Source organism: Plecotus auritus, assembly GCF_963455305.1.
Source record: "Plecotus auritus genome assembly, chromosome: 9".
NCBI classification, from domain to species: Eukaryota; Metazoa; Chordata; class Mammalia; order Chiroptera; family Vespertilionidae; genus Plecotus; species Plecotus auritus.
In genome coordinates this window covers 27,010,371-27,035,599 of record NC_137783.1, presented here as the reverse complement: position 1 = coordinate 27,035,599, position 25,229 = coordinate 27,010,371, and the positions used below count along the sequence as shown (strand labels likewise).

At 42.4% G+C, this 25,229-nt stretch overlaps 1 protein-coding gene across 4 annotated transcripts in view; it reads right to left on the bottom strand.

Annotated features, from left to right (window-relative positions):
* Positions 1-14,178: 14,178 nt before the first annotated feature.
* The window catches only part of HTR7 (5-hydroxytryptamine receptor 7), an 80,011-nt gene continuing 68,960 nt past the window's right edge, over positions 14,179-25,229 (bottom strand). For 2 of the 4 annotated variants that reach the window (XM_080640061.1, XM_080640060.1), the window contains 2 exons: positions 22,971-23,729; positions 14,187-15,808 (listed from right to left, as the gene is read on the bottom strand). In XM_080640061.1, coding sequence (XP_080496187.1) covers positions 15,766-15,808; positions 22,971-23,729 — 802 coding nt within the window. In that variant the 3' untranslated portion in view covers positions 14,187-15,765. Of the gene's footprint in view, positions 15,809-22,965; positions 23,730-25,229 lie in introns of all 4 variants that reach the window. The other 2 variants (XM_080640058.1, XM_080640059.1) reach the window with 2 other exon arrangements.

Here is a 25,229-nt window from a genome sequence, read left to right as displayed (position 1 = left end):
ACCCAAGGATTTTTTTTTTCCATTGAGTTTTTTAGAGAGAATGGAAGGGAGGAGGAGGAGATAGAGAGAAACATCAATGCAAGAGAGACACATTGACTGGGTGCCTCCCCTCTGGACCAGGGCTGGGGATTGAGTCTGCAACCAAAGTACATGCCCTTGGCCGGAATCAAACCCGTGATCCTTAAGTCTGCAGGCTGACACTCTATCCGCTGAGCCAAACCAGAAGGGCATCCTTTCAGGGAACCCTACAGGCAATTCCTTCAGAGCAAAAGCAGCTATGGGCTCTGCTTACCTCTCTGCTAACCCACTCTTGTCAAATGCTCTCCAGACATTTTCCTATTTCAGTTTTATCCAACTATTTTAGTTCTTATCACTAGACATGCTGGTCTAAATAACATAGCCTATAAATTACACTTCTTTCCTTTATGCTAGCCAACTTCGGCATTTTTATGATGTGAAAAGAATTTCCAAAATTAGATCACATTTCATGTTATACTTACATAAGAATACTTTTTACTGTAACAGAAGAATATAACTTTTCAATTGTCATGGAATTTCAGAATAAAGCCCCAAACTGAGGACAAGAGGTGACTGTTGCCTGCATATTCTGATGAGAGGAACTGTGGGTCTGTCCGACACCTTCCTTCAAGCCTTGCTTAATGAGAGGGTCCTCCTCTCCTGCCCTTCATCTAGCCATTCTAGGCAAAGACTGGAGTTTGTTCAGAGGGTCAGTGATTTCTAGGCTTTAGGAGGAAAGTTCTGGATTTTTCTCCTCTCTACTCAGGGAGAAAGAAAAGAAAGCACTCCCATTCCAGACTAAGTGATAAAGTCTGCTAGAAAAAGTCTCCTAGAAGTTAGGGGTTCCTGTAATATGGTTCCCCATTAGGTTCCCCAGCTGGATGACACAGAGCTAGAGGAGCTCAGGGTAGATGTAAATAGGGTGTTTTGAGAGAACTTGAGAGAGCCTTACGTGCATCCCCTGGAGGTTAGGGGTCAACCTGAACACCAAGACCAGAGACTGCCCAAACCTCACTGTGCACATGAACCCCTTGGGGAATCACTGCATAAAGCTGATTCTGATTCAGTCATCCGAGGATGGAGCCTGAAGTACCACATTTGTAACAGGGTTCCACGTGATGACGAGGCTGCTGGTCCTTGGACCACACTTGAAATAGTCACAGTGTAGGGGATTTGAAGTGGGGAGCCTGGCTGGAACAATTCTCTTGCAAGACAAAGAGAAAGAGCTTTAGTGTTGGGGGAGGAGCCCGGAGTCCTAGCATTTGACATGGCTGAGATGTGTGAGTTGATCTTAGTGAAGTAGACCTCGCAGAAGCAGCTGTGCTTGAGATGGCTTAGTCTCACTCAGGATTGCCTGCCAGAACCAGAGAAAGCTCAGCAGTAAGAGGTTGTGGAGTGGCCCCTGGGGCAGGAACTGCCAGTCTTAGGAAGTTATCTGAAGAGCACAGAACTACATCAGAATGAATATATGTCCCCTAAAAAACAAAACATGGCCTGTAAAACAACCAGTACCAAGACACCACCATATCAGAGAACTTTTGTCCTTTTGCTTTGTGTCTTCTGTTCTTATCGTCTGATCCTCCCTCTTTCTCCAATCTGAGAGAAAAGAGAAAGGATGAGAAGAGGGAAACCAGAGACCACCCCCTCTTTCCTACAGAAGATCTCTGACTTACAGACCTCAGGTTAGGACTAAGCTAGGTGGGGGAGAGAAGATTTAAACTGGCTTTAGTATTAAAGTTTTCAGCTGGATCAGACTGGACTTTCTGACAGTGAATCCTAATTACTGAAAGGACATTTTCTTATCACTGAAACTGACTGGAAAGTTGGGGGCTTGGCTGGTATCCAGGGACCAGGAAGAGAGATCTGATCATCAGAATTGAAAAGAGTGATGGGAGGAAAATTAAGGCCATCTTCTGTATTACCCATTAGGTTCAGCCCATTCCATAAACCAGTTACATTTCAATGCCTCGATGTATGCTCACTGTCCTGGCCAATTAGCTCATAAGTCAGAAATGGCCTGTATTTCACATAATCACTAAAGACCTCAAGAGGGAACCCTTTTCATAAACCATTTCATATTTAAAGGAATCAAATCTTATTAAGCCAATCAACATGACCCCTCCCTTCCTTCCACTTTCTCTACAAATCAATGGAAAAAAATATCTGGGGTAAGGACTAACAAAACAACAAAAAGAATGAAAAATGAGCAAAGATATGAGAAGGCAATCAGCAGAGAAGGAAGTACAAAAGGCTAAACAACACATGAAAAGTTCAGCCTCACCAATCACCAGAGAAGTGCAAATTTAATACCATAAAGTGAGAGCATTTTATACCTCCAACTGGCAAACCTTGAGAGTTGACAATACTAAGTGTCTGAGAAAATGTCAAAATATGGGAATTCTCATACACTATTAGTGGGAGTGTAATATAGGGCAACCACTTAGAATTTGGCAGAATCTAGTTAAGGATATACACACCTCCTCCACAGCAGTCCCTCTTCGGCAACACCATAGAGCTGTTGGGCATCTACAATTTTTGCATATCTATTCTATCAAATACTTTTTAAAAATTATGCAGCCACTTGCAAATTTTTAAATAGACATGTAAATTTTTAAATAATAAATGAGGTCCCAGACCTCTAGCTGCAAAAGATGTAATTTTGCAATAGTTATAAATACTGACATTTAAACAATAAAACTGTGTCATTATTTTAAATCTATTAAAAAGTTGCATAAGATAAGCAATAATACCTATTTTTAAAAATACACAAACAGCTCTTTTATAATATTGGAAATTTTACCTTTTTTAAAACTTGTATTTCCATCCCATGTCACCACTATAGTTTATCTTAATATATTTTTATGCTTGAATGTCCTTTATTAATCACCCTATCATATTTCTGTTACAGAAATGTATATGTAATAATAAATTGCAATATATTTTTCTTGTGCTTTTAAGATTCTGAGAATAATCTGTCATATTATATTTAATTAGTATTATACTAGAGGCCCGGTGCACGAAATTAGTGCATGGGGGGGTGTCCCTCAGCCCAGCCTGCACCCTCTCCAATCTGGGACCCCTCAAGGGATGTCCGACTGCCCATTTAGGTCCGATCCTACTGGGATCGGACCTAAATGGGCAGTTAGACATCCCTCTCACAATCCAAGACTGCTGGCTGCCAACTGCTCGCCTGCCTGCCTTCCTGACTGCCCCTAACTGCTTCTGCCTGCCAGCCTGATCACTCCCTAACCACTCTCCTGCCAGCCTGATTGATGCCTAACTGTTCCCCTGCCAGCCTGTTTGCCCCTAATTGCCCTCCCCTGCAGGCCTGGTCACCCCCAACTTCCCTCCTCTGCTGGCCTGGTCACCCCTAACTGCCCACCCCTGCAGGCTTGATGGCCCCCAACTGCCCTCCCTTGCAAGCCAGGTCCTTCCCAACTGCCCTCCCCTGCTGGCCTGATCACCCACAACTGCCCTCCCTTGAAGGCCTGGTCCCTCCCAACTGCCCTCCCCTGCTGGCCATCTTGTGGTGTCCATCTTGTGTCCACATGGGAGCAGGATCTTTGGCCACATGGGGGTAGCCATCTTGTGTGTTGGAGTGACAGTCAATTTGCATATTACTTTTTTATTAGCTAGGATAGAGGCCTGGTGCATGGGTAGGGGCCAGCTGGTTTGCCCTGAAGGGTGTCCCGGATCAGGGTGGGGGTTCCCGTGGGGTGTGGGGCAGCCTGGGAGAGGGGCCTGTGGTGGTTTGCAGGCCAACCATGCCCCCCAGCGACCCAAGTGGAGGCCCTGGTATCTGGGATTTATTTATCTTCTATAATTGAAACTTTGTAGCCTGGAGCGGAACCAAGACTCCTGCTCACTCCGTGGCCACAGCCATTTTTGTTGGGATTTATTTATCTTCTATAATTGAAAGTTTGTAGCCTTGAGTGGAGGCCTGGGCCCGCCAGGGTGTGTGGAAAGCTTGGCTTCCTCCATTGCCGGGGAAACCCAAGCCTCCTGCTCACTCCATGGCTGCAGCCATCTTAGTTGAGGTTAATTTGCATACTCACTCCTGATTGGCTGGTGGGCGTGGCTTGTGGGTGTAGCCGAGTGATGGCTAATTTGCATATTACTCTTTTATTAGATAGGATTAATTACCACTATATTACCATTGATTAAAAACTAAATATATTCCAAGTTTTGATAATTATTAAATATAAAAATGTAAAATTTTATTGGAAATGCATCTTTTAATAAAATGAATGGGAAAAGTTTTTTTTCATTTAGTTCATGTATCCAAATATGAATATTGATAATTGCTAAAATGAAACAGGCCTTGTAAATTAACAACAAAATAAAAAGAATGAGGCCAGAAATAGTGTGAAGCTTACCAACAGTATATTAATAAGTGCATTTTTAAATAATAAATAACACTAAATACACCTAAGTTGTATAAATCTAATAAATATATGATGAAAACAAACAAGCTGAAAATTAATGGATGACATGAGCAGGAAATCCGAGTCCAAATGAGGAGTGTATATGAACTTATAATATTGAGTCATCTTTTTACAAAGGTAATGAAATGTTTCTTCTACAAGTCTGAATAAATGTTTAATAAAATATAAAACATTAATATTTCCAATATAAGTTTCTTTTACTCAGAGGTATATTGTTGATCTCTAGGAAATAAATATGGAATTGTTTACCTCCTTCCCCCTTAAATCATGCCAATAATGCTGGTGAGCCAAGACTGAGCCTTGGGGAATAAGCCTCATCTCCAAACTTTCTCCTGCTCAGAGTGAGAAATGCAGGCTGTGCTTTCTCACAGACAGGTGTTTTCCAGCATGCTGTCTACAATTCCTGAATATTCTTAGTCTAACACAGATGGATAAAGACCAAGGAGTTTCCATGAGTTCACTGTGCCAATAAAATAGGACACAGTGCCCTTTATATTTCTGACTTAATTTACTCTCACAGGAGTCTCCCTCTGCCAATAAGGAGAAGGAAGATGAGAAATCATTAAACAAAATGTGTCCATCCACCTCACTCTACAATATATCTAAATTCAGAACATGCCTTCATGGATCACTAAACTGCCTCTAACTCCACCAGGTTTGCCAAAGTTAGCAAACACTCACTCACTCCCACACATAGAGGACACCCAGTTAAATTGGAATTTCAGTAAACAACAAATAATTTTTAAATATACGTTTCCCTGGCACATATTGAGACATATTACTTGAGGACATACTTATACTATAAATAATAGACAATTACTTGTTATTATCTGAAATTTAACTGGACTTTAAATTACACCTAAGTTTTTGCCTTTAATAGAAATATGTGCAAGGAAAGGCATGAAGCTCTATTGCAAATTTATAGACCTTCAATGAAAGGATACCATGTGGACCAAATATTTTGAATTGCCCCTTGGGGGCTCAATACTATATGAAGATCCTGGGCAGTGGGTAAGAGACCTTTCTTTTGTAAAATGGGATAATGAAATGGTGAATGAGGAGGCGGGAACTTGCATGTGGCCTTCAAGCAGGTCAAGTTTAGGATCTGGGAATGGATTGCTTTAACAACCATCCATACAGGGCAAGTCCATGTGTGCCTGCATGTGTGTACATACACAAACACGAATGTACGGGTGTAGATGTTCATGTGTAAGTGGCGTCTGTGTGCATGTTTATCTCTGTGTATGGTGGAGGGGTGGTATTGGTGCAAGGTGCATACCCTAATTTGAAGACCAATACGCTGGGACAGAGCTTCCCAATGGGGGTACATTACATGGGTAAAAGGATTGTGGTTGTATCACAAGATACTGGCCTCTTCAGCCTTCAGGGCAGCCTTTAGAGGCACAATGACAACGGGTAGGGTGACCCAAGTGAAAAGGGTTGGGAAACCCCATCCAGAAGAAACTCACTAATATACACAGGGTTACAAAAGACTAGACATCAACTAAATATCCATGAGAGGGAAAACAAAGGAATAAGCCACAGTATATTCAGCTAACCAAATATTAAAACGGATGCTCTTGATCTATATCTCTCAGTATGAAGAGCTCAAAAACCTAGCATTGAGGAAAAAAAAAATCAGGTCGCAGCAGGATGGCACTCACAGGATGACAATACCTGCAAAATGTACCTGTATACAGTTAGGTCGATTTTGAAAGACAGAACTATGGTGTATTACAGGAACACAAACATTGATTAGAAGGATGCACTGTAACATCGGGAGAAAGCCTGCCTTTGGGGGAAGAATGGGAATAAGGAGGAGCAATGACAGGGAACATCAACTGAACATCAGTGCACCAGGCTCCGTTCTCAGTTCTTTACGTTGTTATTCATTTAATCCTTTCGACAACCCCATAATACTGGATACTATCATCCTCATTTTACAGATGAAGTAACGCACAGAAACAGAGATTAGGGAACTTGCCCAAGGTCACACAGCTCTAATAAAAGGTGCAAAGGGTGCCCTTAATTGTATATTAACTATTGTCTTTTACTAATAGACTTAAAATAAATATGACAACATAATAGATGAATGGGTGTTTATTACACATCCTTCTTTTCATCTTCTTTGAAATAACAAATGTAAAAAGCTCTGCTTTATAGCTTCAGAAGCTCAAACTTGTCTAATAAGATCATTGAAAACTCTGATTATGATTTCTTCTCAAGAAAATGTGTCTTTTTCTCAACTGTCCTTACCAAGGGTACATAAATTAAATAGTCTCCTTTTTAAAAAAATATATTTTTATTGGTTTCAGAGAGGAAGGAAGAGGGGGAGAAAGAGAAACATCAATGATGAGAAAGAATCATTGATCGGCTGCCTCCTGCACGCCCCCTACTGGGGATTGAACCTGCAACCTGGGCATGTGCCCTTGACTGAAATCAAACCTGGGACCCTTTAGTCCGCAGGACGACGCTCTATCCACTGAGCCAGACCGCTAGGGCTAAATAGTGTCCTTTTTTTATATTTGCTGTGGTGGAATGGAAATGGAACATTTTACATAAGTATACATTAGATAGTACTGTCATAGAAGTACATGCCCCTCTACAATTCATATTATATTTAAGGGATGGTTTTCATTTTTTAAAAAATCTGTGCTTTGCATGATCCAAATGGATAAATGAGAATTGGGCCAAATTTTCCCTTAATTGATTTAATTAACTAAATCTTTCATTTTTTTGCAGGTAACTTAAAAGCTTGCTAAATTAAATTTCTAAGAGCCAAGAGAATAAGCAGTATAAAGAGTAATCTTTGATTCATGAACCCAGATGTAGTTCCAGGTGTTCATTTTATGTTCACTTCTAACATTCCATACAGAGCCATTGGCAAGGAAGTTGATGGAATAATGAGGATTGCAGCCAACGTTCTCCACCGGAACTGCTCTCTCAGGCCGGAAGAGCAGCCAGAGCTGCCTCATGGAAAATCTCCACAAACATCAGGGTCAGGGGCAACAGCCAAGTCTCCCTGACAAATCTCAACTGTTCCTGAATTACCCTCCTTCGTGTTTGCTTTTAAAAGCTAGGGATTCCCTCAGTTATGGGCTCCAATGTGGCCAGGAGAGAGATCTGTAGATGGATTTGGCTAACAGCATATTTTCAGCTATAGAGGCCACTTGGGGACCTATAAGTAACTAAATAGCTGTAGGGTTCAAGGAATCCTAGTCAATGAAGGAGGCACACAAGGTCTGATTTGAACTTCTGTCACCACCACAAACGTGTCACATTGCCTGAGATTTCTGTCAACCATCCCTCAGGTTCAGACATCAATCCAAGAAGTTCTTGTCCTGATAAAACTATGTACCTTGTAAGAAGAGGACATTGCCCCTGAATAACAGTTTAGTGTATTTGATTAATTGGCTGACAGTTAAGAGACAGCAAAAGATGTGAGAATGGAACATAGAACAAATAAGTTTTAATGAGGAGAATATAGAAAGGTACACATTACAGGACAATAGCATTTAGGACAATCTATTAGGGTTCTCCAGAGAAAGAGAAACCAGAGGTTATCATATACTAGTATATTATATGTAATATATATATAAATAAAAAAATATGTATATCATATACATCTATAAACATATAAATCAATGTCCTATTGGTTTATGTATTATAAAGGTACTAGAGGCCCAGTGCGCACAAAATCATGTGTGGGTAGGGTCCTTAGGTCTAGCCTGCAATAAGAGCCATCTTCTGCCTGCTCGCCAGTCCCCAGTCCTGCCCCACCGCCACCCACCCCGGTTCCCCGTGGTTCCCCATTGGGCATCGAGTGATCAGTGCCTGCGGGCTGGGGGGAGGGACCAAGAGGTGGTCAATGCACCTCATAGCGACTGGTCAATTGGTCGTTCTGGTCGTTATGCCATTATGGTCATTGGCCTTTTATTATATAGGATATATATGATATTTATTATAAAGAATTACTTACATGATATCAGAGGCTGAGAAGTCCCACAATCTTCCATCTGCAAGCTTGAGACCCAGAAAATCCAGGGTGTAGTTCAGTCCCATTGTAAAGGTCTGAGAACCAGAGGTCTGATGGTCCCAGTCACAGGCAGGAGAAGATTGATTGACGTCCCATCTGTGTTGTCAGGCAGAGAGTTCTCCCTCCACCCTTTTGTTCTGTTCAGACCCTCAATGGGTTGGATGAGGCCCACCCACATTGGGGAGGGCAATCTGCTTTACTCAGTCTATGGATCTCTTCTAGAACACCCTCACAAACACACCCAGAAAAACGCTGAGTCAAATATCCCCTGATCCAGTCACACTGACACATAAAATTAACCATCACAGGCAGGCTGCAACAGTACTGCATGAACAGGAGAAAGCAATGAGATCCCAGGTACCTGGAAATGAAGGGATTTTCCAAGAATAGGGTTAGGAAGCAGGAACCTTCACTCTCTTCACCATTATCTGGGATTTAACTTAAACAGCTGCTTTGGAGTATTCAGTGTAAGAGGAAGTATTTGGAGAACCAAGAGTGATTCCCCTCAGAGTTCAGGTGCACATTTCCAGGCCCACAAAACCAGTGGGAAGGGAGGATGTAAGGCAAAGTACACACCATCTGGAGAGCTCAGTTTTACTTCTTACAAGTGAATGCCCTTGAGCTCTGTAAGCCTCAGTACCCTCACCCATAAAAGGGAGATAACAACCATATTTTAGGGTTGTCGTTGAGGATTACCAGAATGGCTAATGAGTAATAAACACTCAATTAATGTGAGCTGTATTAATCACTGCCATAAGCATACATACACATACAATGGTGAAAGCATAAACCTTGGCCAAGGTCAACATCTGGCTAATACTCAACACATATTTCACAAAGATTTACTCTTTGTTTTGTTGACAAACATTTGATCGGCTGCTTGACCATGGGGACAGAAAAATGGTGCATTCATTCTCAGCTAACCCTGTATTAGCACCAATATTAGTTAATGCCAATAGCTACTCAATAATGTAGGAATTAGCCAGCTCTACACTTAAAGCTAAGCATCCACATGTCTTTAAATACAGTTGAAAACTACAGAAGATGATCTGCAGATTCTTTTTTTCCACACACCGGTTGGATTTTCAGTAGCAATATTAAGCGCTGAGTAGCACATTGTGTGTTTCTCTGACAAGATTCTATTCCGTCTACAAATGCTTTAGATATTATTTCACATGAATTATGCTTTCCATACTAATAGCAAAGAATCAGCTAGATAGTTCACTTTGTCAGCATGTTTGGGAACAGACATTCTCAACATTTGGGAGCCAGGTCAGCTGCACCAGAATCATGAGGTAGGCTCATAGAAAGCCCTTTTCACCCTCCACTGCAACCCAGGACAGAATGAATCAGAATCCCTAGAAATCATCACATTTAACAAGTTCCCGAGATAATTCCTAGTCAGAGTGAGGTTCAAAGAACACAGGGAGGGGGTTTAAGATTAAGGTGGTGTGGTTACTGAATAGAATATCACAACTTTTCATCTTCAAACTCTGACATTTTGTCAAAACTTAGTCTCATTGCCTTAAGCACAATTTAGTTAATACAGTCATCCTAAAAGTTAAGTACCTTTCAGTGCCTTTGGGTCAGCAGTCTGGACTCCATTTAATTATACTAGTAGATCATCGAAAAGCAGAGACATGGGATAAAGCCCAGTGGTTTAAAAGCTCTGCTCCATGGCTTCGGGTTCAGAACTATGCAGCACCATTACTGTTCCATGTGTACCGGTAGTTCTCAGAGACAAGCTGTTCCTTCCAGTCCTCATCCTCCCTATTACTACCCGCCCCACATCCTGCTCATCACAGCACGAGCCTTGCACACTTAGTGCCCTGCATATGTAATGATTATGCCAAAGTCCTTTCTCAATGGGGAACTGCAAGGTTATCCCTAATTAAGTAACAGTGCACTTTCACTAGACAATGATCATGCTTCTCTCCTTTTTCTACACGTTCTGACCACATTACATTTACTGAAATGTAATTTTGAACCGAATAAGAAAAAAAAAAAAGATGGGGCTTATATTTTGTATATTTTACACTTTTCCTGTAATTCGTTTGTATTATATTTTTCAAATACATAGCTATGGGACAGATTTTTAAAAATTCTTCGCCAAAGGTAGTTTGCAAAGTGCTGCTTGCTACCACTCTTCTATAAACAAATTCAAACAAAACATGGTTCTAATTTAGCATCTTTTCACCTGCTAAATAAAGGGGGTTGTATTACTAGGTCACCTATGAGATGCTCTAGCTCTGTACTTCTCCATGGATACAGTAATAACTCACTTTTTTACAGGTGGATTGTTTGCTTTGTAAATGATCCAGGACAACATTTTATATTTATAGCTGACTTTCTGCTGCCTCTCACTGTTGCTCTGTATCATCTCTCCCACTGTGAGACTGTGTGAGCTTGAAGAATAAAGAGCATTTTAATAATAGCCTAATCAAGATGTAATTAAGAAAAGTAATTTGGCACCAAAATATTACATAACACACATCAAAGATTAAACTCTTGAAATTCCTTGCCATGTGCTATTTTGGATTATCACTCTCTCCTCCACTGAGATTTAAATATTTATGTTCATATCAATACACTGAAGTATGCATTTCTTTATGAACCTCCTTGTGCCTGCCTTAGCATAATACACATGGTATTTTATTATAATCATTTGTGCAATATTCAGATTCCTTGTTAGACTTTTAGCTTCATGAGAATGGAGATCATTCTTGACTTAACACTAGATTCTAGTGTTTTACAGTCTCTGGTATATTAATAGGTATCTGTTTGAATGCATGGGTGAATGGAGAATCAATGAAATTCTTAGAGGAAGAATCATGTCACCTGATCACCCCAGTCTCAAGGCTTTCATTTCTTTACAGTATTTTAAATATTTCTTGCTCCATAATCTCTGAGCATAAATTCTATAGTTTGAACAGAACCTAAGATTTCATGTGTCTCTGTCCAGGGAGCCCTAGTTACAAAATATCTCTTTTGTTAAACTTTATTGTTGAAAATATTACATATGTCCCCTTTTTCCACCCACTGATCCCTTCTAGCCTGCCCCCACCTTCCACCCCAGGCCTTCGCCACCCTATTATCTGTGTCCATGGGTTATGCACATATGCACAGAAGTTCTTTGGTTGATCTCTTCTCACTCACCCACCCCTGCCTTCCCTCTGAGATTCAACAGTCTGTTCCATGTTTCTGTGTCTCTGGACCTATTTTCTTCAACAGTTTATTTTGTTCATTAGATTCTACACATAAGTGAGATCATGTGATACTTGTCACAAGATGTCTTAATTCCTGCAACTCGGCTTTTTCTAAAAATGCCAAATACCCAACGTAACTTTTACCTGCAAGTCTGTTTCTGATCGTTGTCAGCCTCTCGTTTTCTGCCTCACTGAGACAGTAAATATCGCTTTTACATTTTTACTGATGATCACATCGTATCTCTGCTGCTTGCTCTGCCTAAGCAGAGTTCTTTTTTGATTTTCATTTAGCCAGCAGGAGCTTGAGAAGCAAAGTACTTAAGTTAAGAAATTACTTTCCTTTTTCCAGAGAAAGTGCAGACAAGCAAGTTTCAAGAAAGATCCAATTAAAGAAGCCTCTGTCTCAGGAACTAGATCCCCTGAGTTGGCGCCCAAGGTCTGCATGTTTCACACATATTCTCTAACGAGGTCTCCCTTTCTGGATTTACAGCGCTTGCTGTAAGTAAGGGATGACATCACAATCTGCATCACTCCCAGGGCTTTCAAAACGTGCTGACCCTCTGAACGTTTCCAAATGGCTTCTGTGTGTGCTGTTAGGGACCATCTGGCTAGCTCTAGATAAAACAAGTTTCAACATATGGGCCATAACACATACATGGCTCTGCTCCACTAGTGCAGAAAATTACGAAAGGGCTGCTCTCTTGATATGAGAAACTCGTGCAAAAGCAGCAGCACCGTGGAGGGGAAGGCCTGCCCTCTGTGCACACAGGAGAGCTTAGGCCCAGCTCCTCTCTCCCACTCAGGCGCAGGTCACCGGATCACTCCAGTCTCCAGTTCCTCCCCTGAAATTTTAAAAAGGGTGCCAAGTCAACTCTGACCTTCCTCCTTCCCTGTCCTTCCTTCCTTCCTCCCTCCCTATTAAAAATAGCTATTATATGCCTCTACATATGGCCCAAGCATGGTGCCAGGTGCTGGGCATATTGGTGAGGAGCACAGACATGGTCCCTGCCCCTGAAGAATTACTGAACAGTGATGAAGACAAGCATTAAATAAATAACTGAGAATAGGAAGGGAAAGCATGTATGAAGGTCCTGAGATGGGAAGGGGCGTGGACTGTTTAAAATGCGGGACTTGTAAACATTTATATCCATTAAATTGTGAACTCACTTGACAATCAAAATCCCCACCACCTACAGATGGCAATTCAGACAATTATTATGTTAGCATAAACGATTTGAAAAGCTGCCTGCATTTTCTATTCTTATTGTTGATCTCATGCCTGCAAACAATGAAGCTAATAAAATTGCATGAAAATATAATCATTAAAAACATATACAGGCATCTCAAGCACATGACACGTGGTAAATGCTTTAAGGATTACGAGAGTTTCAGGAAACCTAGGAACTCTGTGAGTGCTTCCTGTTTAATATTTACAAAATAAAACTAGATAGTAAGGCAACTGTCATGAAGTTATCTCTTACAGGTCCTCCACTTTCCAATACTCAGTCTTTCCAGAAGATGACAGCTGATACCCTAGAGTGAGACAGACATTTGTCATAACAGTCATTCTTGCTGAACAGTCATAACATATATGTAACATGTTTATTTCAGTGATTTTCCCCAATGCTTAGTGAAAACAAAAGCAGTACCTTTAGCAAAACCTAGGCCCGTGGTCGGCAAACTGCAGCTCATGAGCCACATGCGGCTCTTTGGCCCCTTGAGTGTGGCTCTTCCACAAAATACCACGGCCTGGGCGAGTCTATTTTGAAGAAGTGGCATTAGAAGGAGTTTAAGTTTAAAAAATTTGACTCTCAAAAGGAATTTCAATCGTTGTACTGTTGATATTTGGCTCTGTTGACTAATGAGTTTGCCGACCACTGACCTAGGCCATAGGTGAAATAATATAATGTTTGATATTTTTCTCATTCTGTTTCTACCTTTCATTTGGCTGCCACCCATAAAAAGCAGAGTGGACAGTGCCAGCCCCTGTCATCAGAATGAAGCAGAGGGTTCAACCATCAGGTGTTCAAGTCAGGTGAGATAAAGAGCCCTGTTTAATAACTAATTAAACACATCAGGCAAACACACTTGAAAACCTAAATCAACCCAATTAACCATAATGCTGTCTCATGGACAGGAAAAACATGTCACTCTCTCAACCTGCTATGGAACTTACATGTGACAACCTGAGAAATGCCTGCCTTCTATCTGCTTCACGCATCTCTGTACCCTCCCTGTCCACAGTGCTGAGGGTAGCAAAAGCCCAATAAACGCTCATTAATCAAATCTAGAAATGAACAATCACTTAAAAAAAAAAAAAAAACACACAACTTACCAAATGGATGAATCCTCACAGTGAAATCCAATTAACTACAGAACTGCCTTAATTACCTGAGAGGATTTAGCAAGTATAGGAAGCTTGCCCTTCTGCTGTTTGACACAGAGCAACATTTATGACATTAGACCTTCAATTAAAAATCATTACTTAAGTGGCTTTATTACAGCTACAAATAAACTTTATTTGATGTAACGTAATAAAACATTTTCAAATTTAACATTTACCTGACCAGAATTAATCATTTAAATTATGAATATAAGTATATACAGTCACTTGAGCAAATGTGCAGTTCAGGAATTTGTACAGCTTGGTCTGCAAGGACAGGCCGCACCTCCCCTTTCAGGAAAGGCAGGCCCTCCCTGTGTCTGGCAAGAAGCAATGTCAATGAAAGTTGGAAAAAATCCATAATCCACGCTGGAATTCCACATTATTCTGGAAGGAAACAGCTACATTTATGGTAGGAAAATAATATTCTCTTGCAGTTATCTTTTACCAAATGAAGGTCTATATTTATTTCTTCTCCTTTGAGGGACTCTTCTGATCTACTGTCTTCCTATCTCCTTCGCTCCTAATATTTCAGTTCCATTACAAAAACACACTACCCACAAACGGACCTTTTCTGTTTCGCTGTCTGCCCGTAATGCTTACCACTGTAGGGAGGAAAACAGAATTGGCCAGGCACACATTCCATCTAAGATACAGAGAACACAAAACAAATCGGAGCGTTTGCCAATAGTGAGTGTCCCAGGTGACCCCTGACTCACACAATTCAGTTTTAACACAAGGCCGCTCAACGAAAATTAACATATTGACGGTCCATTTCCAGATGCATCACAACCTTTCATGGGAACCCCATTATTCCCTCACTTCCACCCAAAAAGCACAGCTAGGGGCCCGCCTTGGGCCCATGGCACCAGCGTGTGAATGAGAGTCCAAAGTTCAGGTTCAGTGCCAACACCCATGTTCACATCCAGTGCGGATAGGTAACAAGTCCTCGTGGAAGGAGTCCCCTCACCCCTCAGGACCCCTCGGAGGAAGTGTGAGCCCAAGAAGAAGCTTTATTCGGGTTTTCTGACGCTCTCCATCCTGAGATCTGTTCCTGAGTTAGACCATCACAGTAAGCCAGTTAACAAAGGAAGTGCATTGTGGGCAAGTCACAGGGACCCTGCAGAAAAGCCAAACGGTTTGACAGAAGCTTAAAACAGACACTGCACTGGGAAATCATTTGTATGAGCTGATGACGGGATTCTGTTTTCTAACATGGGACATGCAACATAGTCAACACTATGCTTACTGCAGTTAGCTTGGAAAAACACCCATCTGTCCTACAACAAAATTAACTCTCTCCCGTGAACGGATTCCTGAATATCCTCCGCAATGCCTGGGCTCGGACTTGCATGGACTTGGACATTTGTAAAGCACCAGAAACTGTTTCCTTTCTGGAGCTCAGCTCAGTTCGGAAGCTTACTGCTGAGCTGGCCTGGCTGTCTTAAACTGAGAACTATTTTCATTTGCTCACAGTAGCACTGATCCACAGGGAAAAAAAAGGAGAGGTCACCAGCTCCCTCATAATATGCTTGTACAACAGATCACCCTGCTTGTCACCTTTGAACCGTCCCAAGAAAAACCGGAAGCGGCATTTCAGAGTCTCAGCACATGATTTCGTTCTGTTTCCGCCTCTGTCTTGCCTTGTTTTGTTCGTCTCCATGATTTCACTTTTGATCATGAATCGTGGCTTTTTTTTCTACAGTAGTCAGACTTTTGTCTATAAGGGAAGAGAGAGAGAGAGAGAGAGAGAGAGAGAGAGAGAGAGAGAGAGAGAGACAAGAAAATGATTTAGCAGAACCATAAATGTTTTCCTTTTGCAGTGGGTGGATTTAATTTTTACAGCATTCAGTAATTGGAAGCATTTGTGGCTTCTAAGGGGCGATGAGCATCTCTAAAGGGAAGATGTGCTGTGGCTCTTTTAGTAAATTTCATTACTATAATAAGTTGCCAGGGCCTTAATATAGTTGCAAAACAGCCCCAGATAACCCATTTAGAAAGTCACTTTTATAATACAGCCATAGCCAAAAATGGCTCTACTCGCAAAAATCCTTGCAAAATATGATTGCACTTGCCCAACTTGAAAGGAATAATGATGACTACTAATGAGAAGTACTCATGATGGGAGGGTGCGGTATAGTAAGCCATACCTGCAGATACCAGGGAACCCCCACCTCGCCTCCCTCATTGCCTTCCCCCCAGATTCACAGACGTGGTGTGAGTCATGGCCAAGGAAAAGTCCATGGCCAAGGTAAAGTCTCCTCCTTGGTGTAGTGCCACCTTCCCTCTAGATCCATACCCGCCTCAGTCTGCACCTTCACAGGACTCACTTTACCAAGTATATCCTTGTACTTGAGAGCCAGGTCTAGGAGGTTCCAGGGCCGCAGTGTGCTCCCAGCCTCTGCCTCCCCATCCCATTGAAAGTGCCCCCCTCCCTTGGCTACCAGGACTCCAATGGGTTTTCCCAGGGACAGGATCAGTTTCTCCACAAGACACCATCCCTCGCTTTGCCCCTCACTTCATACAACGGCGCCTGAGGACAAGACTGAGGCCACACTTCAGCTCAGACAGGCCATGTCCCTGCTGGTCCTCCACAGGTACTGAGGCGCTGCCTCTTCTCAGCAGGAGGGGAGACTGCACTTCCTCTGCAGCTCTCAGCAGCTCAGGAACTGTCCCTCCAGGCCTCAAGCCGCAGGGCCACCTCGGAATCTCCTCTCCCACCCACCTGCTAGTCAACTTCCAAATGTCCACACATCCTTGGCCTCTTTCCTAGTCTCAAGACCAACCTCTTGTGTGGGCCCTCCTGACAAAGACCTCCTTCTCCCACTGTGAACCCGTTTACACCACAGTCCTGGTCTCACTCCTACCAAAAACCTTCATCTACCCTCCCATCCTGCCCACCTGGCCCTCCATGCCCACCCCAATCTACCCAGCTTCCAGGTACCACTGAAGATATGCCCCATCCACATCTATGCACCTCAGTCCATAATCTCCCCTCTGCTTCCAACAGCCCCAGCCCACCTCCACCTCCAACCCTGCCATCGCTTCTTGTTAAAATCTTACTCTCTATTCAAAACCCACCCAGATGATCACCTCCTTCATAATTCCCACCGTGGGTATTTTCGTCTAAGACATCCCCACCTCCCCCAAGGCTTATTTTTCTTCTGTACCCACAGCCTGATTTTACTCTGTGCTATGGGTATTTACTATCTATTAAAAAGTCATTTAAAAAAAGCAAGAGAGGTCAGTTGCCTGCCTTTCCTACTTTAAAGAGTTTTGCAGAGTTAAAATGTAGGCAAATGCAAAGCGTGAGGCAAATAGGTTATTATTACTACTGACTGATGATTTCATAAAAATAAAGTGCTGAATTCCAGCTAGTTAATGGCGAGGAAAACACTACTGTGGGGCGGGGGAAAGGGGGGCGGATATTCAGGAAATAGCAACCTTTTTGGTTTGTTTTGTCCTTAAAGCAACGCCCCACTACAGATATCCAGGTTGTCAGGGGCCTTGGTGCTTCTTTCCAGTTTCCACTGGGCCCCATTTCATTTTCCATTTCTAATCACTGGTGGGATCACCCTGAGCTCCAAAGCTTGAGCACAAACCCTGGCGCAGCGCAGTGAACTCACTGCAGGATCCCAGGGTCACTCCACTATGACCAGCCACTGCCATTGACAGGGACTAGAAAGGTCTCTTTGGAGAGAAAGACAATACATCACCAAGCAGAAGAAGGGAGACGGAAAGGAAGAGCTACTTCAAAACAATCTCATTAAATTTTTTTCTATGGAAGTTCTTTAGAAACTGCTTTTCAATATCACTCACAATAACGGTGTCAAAGAACGAAAGCCATCAAAAGGTGATATTTATAGTGATTCAAAAAAATCCATAAAGTCAACATATTAAAGCGAAGAAAGAAATCTCTCCTTATGTCACATTTGGTTCTATAGTACCAGTATTTGAATACCTGTGAAAAGGGCATAAAGATGATAGAATAGCGAATTAAAATTACCAGTGAAGTGTTCATGCCTTTTCCCTCTCTTCCCTCTCTACCCCAAGGAAGATTCCCAAGTGCCTGCTGGACTCCTGAGCCTCTTCTTATGCTGATTGAGAAAGTGTGGAAGAATGGGTAAATATTTGAAAGTAACTACACATAGGCTAGTAGATTGTTTACAAAGGAAAAGAAAATTATTGTGTAGGAGGAAAAATAGAGCCAAGAATGAGGAATTAGGGGGAAAAGTAAAAGAACCCAATCAGCCAGAGGGAGAGAAGGCTGGAGAGACCAGCAGGAGGCGCCCTGAGTCTCTAGGCTTGCCCAAGAAGTGTGAGCGCTAATGAGATGGGTAGGGAAACAAAGGGTTCTAACAACATTTGCTGTGAGCTATGGATTGGACCCCACTTCATCCTTCCAGAGACTCAAGTAGAGTTAGTTACTAGTTGTTTGGGGTCATCTTCCTGGTGTTGACTTGAATGCAACGGTGCAGAGCATGGATTGTGTGGGGTATTCTGATCACCAGTCTTTTAATCTATCACCACAACACATCCCACTCACTGAACCATGACATTCTAGAGGCAAGAACTGTCACTTATTCATCTTTCCATCCCCCGCCATGCCTGGCACCGGGCCTTGTACATGGTAGGCCCTCAGATATTTCTAGAGAAAACAAGCCATTGAAAAGACTCTTTACTGCCAGCTTCTACCTTCTGATTCATCCCATATGGTGTCACTGAATCAGTCTTCACTGCTTTGATGACTCCGGTCTCCTGCTTGCAGAGATCCCATCAATGGATGACTATTGTCCACACTAGGATTTCTCAACTTCAGCATTGCAGACATTTGGGGCTGAGTAAGTCTTTGTAGGGGGGGCTGCCTGTGTATTACAGGATAGTTAGCAGCATCCTTGGCATCTTCCCACTAGATTGATATCAGTAGGTATTCCCCTTATCTAGGTATAACAACCAAAAATGTCTCCAGATATTTTCAAATATCCCCTGGGGACAAAATTACCCCTGGTTGAGAACCACTTATCTACAATAAAATCCAAAGTTCTTGGGACTGGAGTGGAAGACACTTCAAAATATAATTTTATTCTAGCTTTCCACTGTGATCTCCAAATCTTTCTCCACACTAATACTTAACTTCAGCCAGACCATCCTTTGCATAAGGTCCCACACTGGTGCCTCTACACGAAATGTCCCCTTCACCTGGAAAGCCATTTCTACTCTCCTGGAGTTATAAATGCTTTGACCACCTTCACAGGCATACTCCAGCCCATAGCCTTCAGCAAGTCTTCCCTGATAAGGGTTGGGTCAACTCTGAGTCATTATCCCTTCCTTTGAATCCTATAGCTTTTCCTGTCTCCATCTTTCCTTTGTTCTTATTACAAAAACGTGTGTGTGTGTGTGTGTTTATGTACAGTCTGTCCAACAGAAATATATGTATTAAGACAGGAAAGACAGCATGGATTTCCCATGTCCTCCTCAGTGCGTGGCACAATTATAAATAAGAATTTAAAAAGGAGCATGCTCACATTGGGACAGATGAAAAAGCTGCCCGCTATGGAATTTTTAACATACTTTTTTTAAAAAATGTTTTTATTTATTTTAGATGAAGAAGGAAGAGGAAGAGAGACATAGAAACATCTATAAGAGAAATTTACATGGTTTTGTCATCTGCAGAACAGAGATGAAGAAAACCAACCTCTTATACAGTTTTAAGGATTAAGTTTTATATTTCACATAGAGTCTCAGCATCGTGCCTGAGAGTGAGTCTTCAATAAATGTGGGTTACTATTATTTTAAACTGGAAAACCTATTGTGTGACATTTGAAAAATTAGCATTTTGTGGGCTGAGTTATGTGGGAATCATTAGCTACAATCATCGCTATTCCCAAGTTCTTTGGCTGTGTAGGAGGCATACAAACGCAGTGGTGTTTTCTAGTTTAGGACCGCCTTTGTTTTTTTCCTAGTTTCTACACTGGCTACTTAACTGGACCCTTGCCACCAGCCTTTCGCACTGCTGCCAGAGACTTTCCTCAAACACACGTCTCAGCATGTTACTCCTGAGAACCGAAATCAACAGACTTCCCTGTTCCTGCGCTAAACAACCCTGGGGGAGGCAAATCATCCAACTACTTGTCCCAGAAAGGAGTTGCTTCCAAAAGATAAGGCTTCATATTAATCTATACAGCTTACTTATCAAAAACTAATAGTTTGCTCATTAGTACTGGCTTCAAGGCCTTCGCTTAGCTGCACCCACCAATCCAAAGCTATTATGTCATAAACTCTGTCCAGTCCTCACCAGTTCCCCACCTTAACATCTCCTAGCCCAAGCCCTAAGACTCTATCATAGCCTTACTTTCTCCATCTGAGAAACTGCAAAGACTCTGTTAAGAAAGTATCCTCCCAACTTACTTTACTTTTATTAACAGGTTTTCCCAATGGTCTTCTTAGAGAGGTGATGGCTACAATCCCCAGCTCAAAAATACTCAACAGCTCTTCCCTGACTGCAGACTGAAATCATTTGACAAATAGTGTTGCATAATAGCTAACAGCATGTGCACTGGGGTGATTCATACCATATCTACCATTTAGGGCATATGTGACCTTTGGTGAGTTACTTTGTGTCCTTGAGCCTCAGTTATTCTTCTGAAAATTGGGGATGCTAGAAGCACCTACTTTACAGGTAGAATGGTGGACAGCATGTGATAGGTGTTCAATAATTGTTAGCCATTATTACTCTTATTGATTATGTATTATGTGTCAGGTATTGTACTAGATCTGACTATGACATAGCTCCTTCCCTGAAGGAATTTAGAATCTGGTGAGCAGACATTAGTGGTCAATTCAATAAGAATCTTCGAGTCCTGGAGAGATCCCTGGGGAGATAGGTTGGTCATATTCTAGAATTCAAAATTGCATTCTTAAAAAAAATGTGTTTAACTTTTTTTTATTGTGAACAATTTCACATGTACAAAGGAGTATATATAATAGATGTGAAAATAAACACCTGTGAAGCTACACCCAGGTTCAAGAATTAGCATGTTTGTAGGCTTATAACTTTGAGTTCCTAGGACAAGAAATTATGATATCTGATTTCCCTCATCTCTATTAGGGCAGTGGTTGGCAAACTCATTAGTCAACAGAGCATCAAACCGCAGCTCACGAGACACATGTGGCTCGCGAGCCGCAGTTTGCCAACCACTGTATTAGGGGATTTTCTGTCTGCTGCATTCTAGTGAAGAAAGATAACAGGATGACTTCCTAGATAGAAGCTTTCAGTCATCTGGGAGAGCATCCCAGGTTTGGAGTCTCTGGTTCCTATTGTAAACCGTGAGGGCACCTCGAGCAGGGCAGTCCCCTGAGATAGCCACCTTTATCACACATAAAAGAGTCTGATACATGAAAAGTAGATAGAAGTAAGATTCAGATGATGTGGGTTACACCTAGTGGAGCTACAAGCTCACTGTGGGAGATCAGTCACCTGTTCTGTCACATGAAGGGCGTGGACAAGATGACTGATGACTAGGAAGGTCCCTCTTAGCTCCAGTGGCCCACAGTTCTCTGGTCTATTCCTTCTTGCCAAGTTAGTGAGGAACAACATGTCCTCCTCTCGCAGGATCAACGAATCCCCTTTCTCTGTCACCAACATCTTCCATCTCCTCATTCCAGTGTCTTTCCCCTCAACTTTCAAACATGAAGATGTCTCCTCCATCTCTAATTTAAAGCAAAATCTTCATTTGACCTGCTGACAACTCTAATTATAACACTGTCTCCTACCTTCTTTACAGTGACAAATTCATTAACATGTGGGTTACACGGAAAGGGTCCATTTGCTTATCACCACTGGCCCTTTGCAATCCTTTTCAGATCCCAACTCCCTATGCAATTGCTTCCTGCAAAGTCACTAACGCCCCCTAGACCAGCGGTCACCAACCGGTGGTCTGTGAGGTCCGAAAGGTTGATGGCTGCTAGTTTAAGGAAACTTTTGGAGCAGTGGTCGCCAACCGGTGATCCACAGACCACTGGTGTTCTGTGAGGTCTGAAAGGTTGGTGACCACTGCCCTAGACAAACTCAACCACCCTCTATCAGTTCTCAATTCTTAAGACTGGCCACACTTCCTAAAAACAAGCTTTTAGCCTGTGTGAATCTTCTTCCTTTATTCATCAGTAAAGGATGAGGTCATCAAAAAAGTTGTACTGGATGTAAGAGTAAGAGCAATGAAAACGATAATTTCTGAAGATGTAAGGACATAATTTGGATGGTATTAATGGAGACAGGAAGAGAAACAGCACCATCCTTGTCATCAAGCATATCAATGGCAGTTCACCAGCAAATCAGTCTCATCTTCCAAACCAACTAAGTACCTATCTACAACTTTCAGAATTCTGTTGGTAGAGGACTGGAATTTATAGAATTCTGAATTCCAATCTGATTTGCTTAGCTTAGAAAATAAGCTAGCAGCTAGCTACTGATTCAGGAAGCTTTCTGAGCTATGCTTCCAGAAGCTCCAGCATGGATGGATCTGGAAAATATTACGCTAAGTGAAATAAGCCAAACAGAGAAAGACAAATATCACATGATCTCACTTATCTGTGGAATCTAATGAACAGAATAAATTGACCAACAAAATAAGACCCGGAGCATGGAGGCATGGAACAGATTGACATACCTCGATGTGGGGTTGAGGAGAGGAGAAGAGATAAACCAAAGAACTTATATACTTACATGTTTAGCAATAGGGTAGTAAAGATCTGGGTGGGATAAATAGGGGTGGGGGGGAAGGGGAAAAATGGGAGATATCTGTAACACTATCAACTATCTATATATAAAGAAGCTCCATAAAAAGGCTGGGGAGACAAAGGAAAATAGTGATAAATGACCTTACAGCACAAACTCGGCTCTGTCGGGCCTCTCCGCGAGCTTCAGGGCCTCGTGCATGCCCGCAGCCGAGAGCTTGCGGTTGATATTCCGGTACTGGCACTGGAGCAGGCTGCGGTAGGTGGTCCGCAGGTCCCGGTTGAAGAAGGCATATATAAAAGGGTTAATGAGAGAGTTTGCATAGCCCAGCCACAGAAATGTCCTCTCCACCCACAGCGGGATGCAGCTGCAGGAGGTGCCGCAGATGAAGGGCCTGGCGGTCGAGAGGAGGAAGAAGGGCAGCCAGCACACGGTGAAGGCCCCGACGATGATCCCCAGGGTGGTGGCTGCTTTCTGCTCCCTCTTAAAGATGGAGATGTTTTTCCTCTCGTGTTTGAGGAGTCTCGAAAGGTTGGCGCACTCCTCCACCTCCTTCTGCAGCTTCACCATGCCGTTCAGGGAGATGATGCTGTCGGGCTCCGGGTGGCGCGGGAAGCCGGGGAACTTGTGTTTGGCGGCGCTCTTGCGGGCGGCCTTGTAAATCTGGTAGTACATGAAGAGCATGACCGACATGGGGATGTAAAACGCCACTGCGGTGGAGTAAATCGTGTAGCCGAAATCCTGGCTGATGAGGCACACCTTGTCGTCGTTGACGTTCTGCGCCCATCCGAAGAGCGGGGGTAAAGTGATGGAGGCGGAGAGAAGCCAGACGGAGAGGATCATCTTGGCCATGCATTTCCCATTCTGCCGCACAGGGTACGTGAGCGGCCTGGTGATCCCAAGATACCTAGGAACGAAGCGGAGAGAGACCGTGTGACCACAGGGACAACATGTCCTGGACTAGGAAGTACCACGAGCGAGATGCTAGGCTTTAGGCCTAGCAGCTCCGTAACTCACGACAGCCCTCCTAGCTAGGCATCATTATTCCCATTTTGCAGAAAGGTAAACTAAGGCTCTGAGATGTTAGAGATGTTACCTAGTTTATTCCAGGCCACACAATTAGCAACAGGCATTGCCAAGATTCAGTCTAAGATCCCTCTGCCTGTAATTGCTACTCCATGCTTTCATCCCTTGAGCTTCTTGTCCTCCAAATAGTCAATGAACTGAAGATGAAACATCCCCCCTCCTCCCATGACCACTCCCACCAAAGTCTGCCAGGAACAAAATGTCAAGCCTGATGTAGGATGTTGTGACACATCCTCACGAATTAAGCAAGGTCTACCACACTCTGATGTTTTACACCCACTGCTCGGCTGTCTTATTTCAGGCTAGCTTTTAACTCATTTTAACTGCTCCTTTGTACTGAAGCGAAAGAAATTCTTTAAGATTACAGAGATGTGTGAGATCTTTATAAAATCCTAAGGTTTTGGAATGCAAAGTAGCAAGTGATCACTCTTCTAACCCCAGAAAATTCTCACGTAAGAGTAATGTCAGAGGAACAATTTATAAAATAAAAACAGCCTGCCTCATCTCTCCTCTCTTGAGAAGGCTCATGAGAAAGAGCACAATTCTGAAAAATATTAGGTAAACCCAACATTTTTTCTGGGCTTAATTCTACACAGAGAATAAATATATTTCTCTGTCTCTGTTACCAAGGATTTATCAGCAAACAGAAAACATATACAGTGAGACATTTGCCAAATGCTTAGTCATGTTCATCTTTCTGAATTTGTTTTCTCTGCTGTATTTAACAGTCTTGGCTTCTATTTTGGGAAAGATGCAAAGAGCACTTAAGAAGTCAAGACAGGTGAAAGCTGGTCATTTTGCTGGTTTGTTTTTTCACTTCATTTATATATGTAAAAGATACACTCTTAAAACATGAAAACAAAAGGTACAGAGAGTCCCCAGCTTCCCAACAGGTTATTTTCAGAATGTCTGTCAGTTGGTAGGTTGAAATTTTTAAAATAATTATATTTGTGCTAGAAATATCCTCCATGTTACATAAGTTTAAACTCCCCTACAAAAGTCAAAAATCATCCTCTCACAATGAAAATGAGCATCACTGCAACACTTACAGGGCAAAATTGAAATATACAGTAAAAAGAAATAAACCAGACTGGCTTCTCCATTCTTTCAATAAATATTCATAGAGCTCCTTCTATGTGCCAGGTGCTGTTTTAAAGGTTGGGGATACAGCAGTGAATAAAACACACACAAAATCTTGAAAGCAGGCACATGGCACCTGGGGAAACCATGGAGGGTTGAACGGGAGGACCGAGTCTGGTGGTGATGGTGAAGGAACTCTGCCGAGAACCAATTCCAGCATGTAATAATTACAAGGGTTTTA